The sequence below is a fragment of the Scomber japonicus genome, chromosome 1 (assembly GCF_027409825.1).
Source record: "Scomber japonicus isolate fScoJap1 chromosome 1, fScoJap1.pri, whole genome shotgun sequence".
NCBI lineage: Eukaryota > Metazoa > Chordata > Actinopteri > Scombriformes > Scombridae > Scomber > Scomber japonicus.
Genome location: NC_070578.1, coordinates 33,144,018 through 33,149,219, shown reverse-complemented (window position 1 = coordinate 33,149,219; position 5,202 = coordinate 33,144,018). Strand labels below are relative to the sequence as shown.

Below are 5,202 nucleotides of genomic sequence, written 5' to 3'. Positions count from 1 at the left end.
GAAAATAAGCATATTTAAAACTAAAAGTCTGGTTCTGTTCAGAAATTAGATTTTTATAATTAAAATTCTATGTGTCGGCAACTGTCTGCCGCATTATCCTAAAGAGCAGGACAGAAAAAGGGCACATTATTTAACATGACTGCGTGTATTGTATTTCAGCCTTGACCTTTTAACCTTTATCATTTCCTGACAGTAACAGCATGCCAACTGCTACTAAAATGATCAGAGGATTTGTCCCAGATTATGGAGAGTCATTACTGTAATACTCGTCTTATATGTAGAGGCATACTTTGTAAATTGTATAAGCTACAGTATCCCAACATCGTAGGAAAGGGGGATTTGCAGTGAAACCTATTCTACAAAGACATACAGTATTTCCCTCAGTTATGACATTTTCCTGTGGAAGATAAACATCCCCCCATGAACTGTCAAAAAGCTGCATCATTGCACTTCAGAGAGAACGCATACTCTATTTTTGTTTCAGGATGGTTTTTGATACCTTCGTTGTGTGTTTTCACAGAAACAAGGAAACCCTTAACTGTTTATCTGATGACTTAATATATTATTATCTATAGATTCCAGTGGTGTAAACATTTTTTACTTTAAGACAGAAGATGCTCTTATAAATTTCCATCTGTTCATTATTTCAAATAAATAGACAATACAAACGAAACAATAAAGAAATAAACTTGACAAATACAGTTCTTTATCAATTTCAGTGTGTACTTGAATTTGAACCTATACGATGTCTACATCCATGTTTTTTAATGCCATAATCATCTTGATATAATGTGACATAATCCATAGCCACAATAATCAAGATTTCAGCATTACCTCTCATTAGTGTGTGTTTGTCTATCACAGATGGTTGTAAATCCTCTGATGAAACACGCGTGGCCTCCAGTGGGATTCTGTCCCTTTAACTTGAGAGCCTATTAATTGTCTGCAATTATCCTTTGCAAGTGTGGCATCTGTCAGAAGTATCTTTTCTCTTCCCACATGGATAGAAATGCCATAGTGGTAAAGGTTGACTGCGACATTCACTATTTATTGCACAGTAGGGCTTGTACAGTCCAAATTTGCCATCACAGGTCTAAAAAAACATGTCTGATCCCTCTCATCTCCAATCTCATTTTTTGAAGGGCAACATTTTACTTTTTGTTGAAACAACAGCTTGCATACAAGAAATTAATGAAGATGATGCCTTGTCTTGGTTCTATTCATGGAAAAACTAAATAATGAGACATTTGTAAACTAGCTTGGTTGATTACTTAGTGTTTAAAGTGTGCTGTTCTGTAACATTGGGGGATCATCCATGGATCCCTCGGTGCATTCAAAATCTTTAAAGTTTAGTGCAAATTTGAAGAAACAAAATGACAGAATCAAAACCAACAAACTAAGGAAATTATAAGGCAACAATTATAAATATATCAAAAATAGTCATCAGAGAACTATCTTTGTTACAAAAAAGGTACAAAAGTTTTGTCCAGTACCAGTGAGAGAGACATGTTCTTCAGTTCCTCTACTGATTTCACAGCCTTGTATCCCAGCTGGTGAAGTACTTTTTGACACACAGTCTGTGTGTATTCTACCATGTCAAAAGACAGTTTCAAACGCCAACTCTCTGCATTGGCTGCTGAGTCTCTCACTGTACCAAACTTATGTTTTGCTGAGGGTTCATTGCTGCCCCGAGTGTTTGCATGTATCCAGTCTTCCACATTTTTATCCATAGGCAGCCCCAGATAGTCATAGATCTCCTTCGTCTTGAGAAGTGGATTTCTTGCCAAATCCTCATAGCGAACCAACATGTATTTCCCTTTCAGCCAGTAGGGATGACTGAGACCAGTTGAAACAGAACTTAGAAAGTCTTCACATACAACTGTAAGCTGACTCAAGTCTAGATTATAAGGCCTTCGCCCCGTGGCCCTCCAAATACGCCATAGACGATATGTATCCCTAAATGTCTCAATCCGTGATGACAGGATACCACGCGGGTCTCTGACGAGTTGTATCACTTTTATGTTCAGCCGTGGGTCTTCCACCAAGGCGCGCAGATCTCCAATTTCTGGCACCCGGACAATCTTGATGGCGACGTGCCTTTTCTCCCGGCACGCCTCTGTTGCTAAGGTCATGTTGAGAGACGCACATTTCTTAACACAGTCCCCCTCCTCCACGTTAACATCAGCAGGACCAAAGGCATCACATACAGGTTGCTGGCATAACGCTCGGCTGGCACCACGGCGGAACAGTTTATCCGTGGTGTGGTTGGTGGGCGTCGGCTTTATGTAGCTCTCCAGGAAATAGAGGTCGCATCCGTACAGACTTCGCAGGAGGTCTCGACTGGCACCCAGCATCACGCGGCGATCTGCAGCATTACGGCTGTGGGACAGACGTGGGATCAGTGTGGTCTGAACATGATAAAGAGGCTCAAACAAGTAGAAAACCTCCTGGTGCTGGTTGAGCAGCTGGCCAACAAAGGAGGAGCCGCTACGGGTGGTGGCCAGGACCAGGATGTGCGTTTTACGGGTGGCATTGATGGAAAAGTAAGGGTAGTCATCACAGCCTCCACCGCCTGCTGCTCCCCGCTCAAAGGGAGGTTCTGTCTCCTGGCCCCCCAGACCACAGTTCTGGGGGCTGGGCAACGGGCACAGCTGGAAAGGCTTGGAGGTGAGTGTCCGGATGGCCGTGTACTGGATGGCAATGGAGGCCAAAGCCAGCAGAATCACTGCCTTCCAGGAACATTGCATGGCTGAACCACTTCATTTAGACACAGCGGTCCATGCCAGGTCCTCCCTGTGAACAAAGAATTGTTGTCTTTATTCTAAGAAATGAAAATACAGTATTTGTTATTTTGTTAATTTTAGATTTAGTTTTGCAAATATCTTTCCTTGTTTTTTTACCCAGATTAAACACTGCAGAGTACATCGCTTACTGCCCTAAAATGACAATATCTGACATCTGATATCACAATGACACAGTAAAGTGAAGAAAGATGAAGAAAATTACAATAATTGTATATATATATATGTGTGTGTATTGTAATCTGTTTTAAAATTGAGGGTGAGTGGGTTAACAATCATTATAATGTAGGCTGCATTTTACTTTTTATTCTAGGGTCAAAGGTTGATATTCTCATTCACTTTGGTGCATAGGCAGGGATGAGGATAAATGATATACTACAAAAACAAAAACAGAATCAGAACTATGCTTTTAAATCATTGCTGTGTGCCATAAGATAAAATACATAATAATTCAGTTTGTCTCCTGTTTCTGAGTTACAGGCTAATTTCTGTAATGTAAAGAGGAGAGGGATAAGCCCCCAACTGCTGGCTCCCATCCAACTAAATGACACAGAGTGCCAAAACATGTACGGCAGTCCGCGAGTCTAGACCACTGTGGAGTGGAAACAAAAAAGCAGTCTATATACAGTATCTAAAAATGGCAAGACTGTTTTCTTTTTTATTTGTACCAATGTTCAAAATAGTTTGGCTGAATAGTAAACACTGTTCTAGTTAACTTATCTGTCTTTATGTGAACAAAATGCATCAAAAGTTGCCATTCAGTTATTATTAGGAACACAGAATACTCTACCAAGTACACTATATTACATTATACTGCAGTACGTTCTATATATATCCACCCTGACTACCTTCTGTGTACTCCAACAAGTCTGCATCTAATTCAAGGACTTTGTTTTAGCCTGATTGAAGAGTCTAACCATTGTGATGTATTCTACTTGTTCATCAAGGGGGAAAAAAAGAAAAAAAGAAAAAAAGAAAAAAGTCTAAGCCAGTCCAGAAAGGTAAACAGTAGCGGAAAGCTTCGCTGCCAATGTCATATCAAGGGGAAATGATGCTGCAACTGAAGAATTAGATAATCACAATGAAATATGTTCCATTTCAGTATTGATTTTTTCTTTAATAGTATCATATACTGGGGCCTGGTGCAGGGAGCTTTGATGAAATAAAGGCTCACCAGCATCACATCAGAAGCCATACGTGAGATCTGTAATGTCCAACAGAGAAACGATGCATCAGGGTATCTCTTTTTTTACTCAAAAGCACAATGTAGAGCAAAACTACTTAACAACTAATATCTGCAGAGAAAAAAATAAAACAGCACACTTTTTTTATTATTATAAAAGCTGACTAAAATCTACGTCCTCCCTGACTGCATAGAGATACTACATCGCATGCATGGAGAGACTGTTTGTGTGTAGGAGCTGACAGTGTTGATGGCTTTCCTTTATGTTGTAATAATGCAAAATACTGACTTCTACTGCCACCAATAGCATCACGGATGACTTCTAGTTACAGAGAGCATTAATGCTTTCTTCCTATAAGCACTGAGACTGATAAAGGTACACTACACTGCAGCGTGAACAGGTTCCTGACAGAGATTTTCCGCGATGCAGACATCCTTTACCAATGCTGCGATAAGACAACACAGCACAAATGAAACGCATCCCACCCAGCCAGCAAGTATCCAAAAACCTTTCTAGACAAAAAAATAAATCCTAATTTTTTAATAAACACGCTAATATTATTGAGAAAATTAATATGTGTTTCCTTTTATACCTTGTTGGTAGATGTAGTATTCTCATGATGGACGTCCATGAATCACGGCTGGTTTCTTTTAGTCCTCATAAACGTTTTCCACCGTGCGCTTCTTCTCGGATAGCGGAGAATAAATGCGCCTGGCAGATCCGTATTTTCCATATAACGTCGGTACGAGCCGAGTTACAGTTTGTACAGTTTGGCTTCGGACACAGAGAGAAAAAAGGAGGAACAAAAAAGTGGTGGAGTAACGCTGGAGCGGTTGTGTTATTATTACGCAGCCAGGCGGTTAGGCTGACCGGGGAAAGCGACAGCCGGGCTTCCCTTAAATGATGCGCAGAGGCTGCGAGTGTGTGAGGTACACAAGGACCGACTGTCTGGACCACCCCAGACCCCTCCCCCTTTCCACCTGCCTGCCTCTCTCTCCCTCTCTCTCTCTCTATCTCTCTCTCTCTAACACACACTCTCTCACACACTCATATAGGCCTGCAAGCACACACACACACACTCTCTCTCTCTCTCTCTCACACACACACACACACACACACACACATACACACACCACCATCATCATCATCCTCAGTCTTTCGCCTGCCACATCACACACTCATGGACCCCCTCCACCCCCCTTCAAACACAAGCAAAT

The 5,202-nt window shown here is 41.1% G+C and overlaps 1 protein-coding gene across 1 annotated transcript; it reads right to left on the bottom strand.

Moving 5' to 3' along the window:
• Positions 1-1,412: 1,412 nt before the first annotated feature.
• chst1 (carbohydrate (keratan sulfate Gal-6) sulfotransferase 1) lies at positions 1,413-4,731 on the bottom strand. The gene is made up of 3 exons (XM_053321219.1): positions 4,578-4,731; positions 3,976-4,005; positions 1,413-2,793 (listed from the first exon to the last, which is right to left on the bottom strand). The coding sequence occupies exon 3, from the start codon at positions 2,745-2,747 to the stop codon at positions 1,461-1,463; it is 1,287 nt and encodes a 428-aa protein (XP_053177194.1). The 5' UTR covers positions 2,748-2,793; positions 3,976-4,005; positions 4,578-4,731; the 3' UTR covers positions 1,413-1,460.
• Positions 4,732-5,202: the final 471 nt, after the last annotated feature.

Coding starts and splice junctions, on each gene's coding strand:
- chst1 (XM_053321219.1), bottom strand. CDS start 2,747: ATGCAATGTTCCTGGAAGGCAGTGATTCTGCTGGCTTTGGCCTCCATT.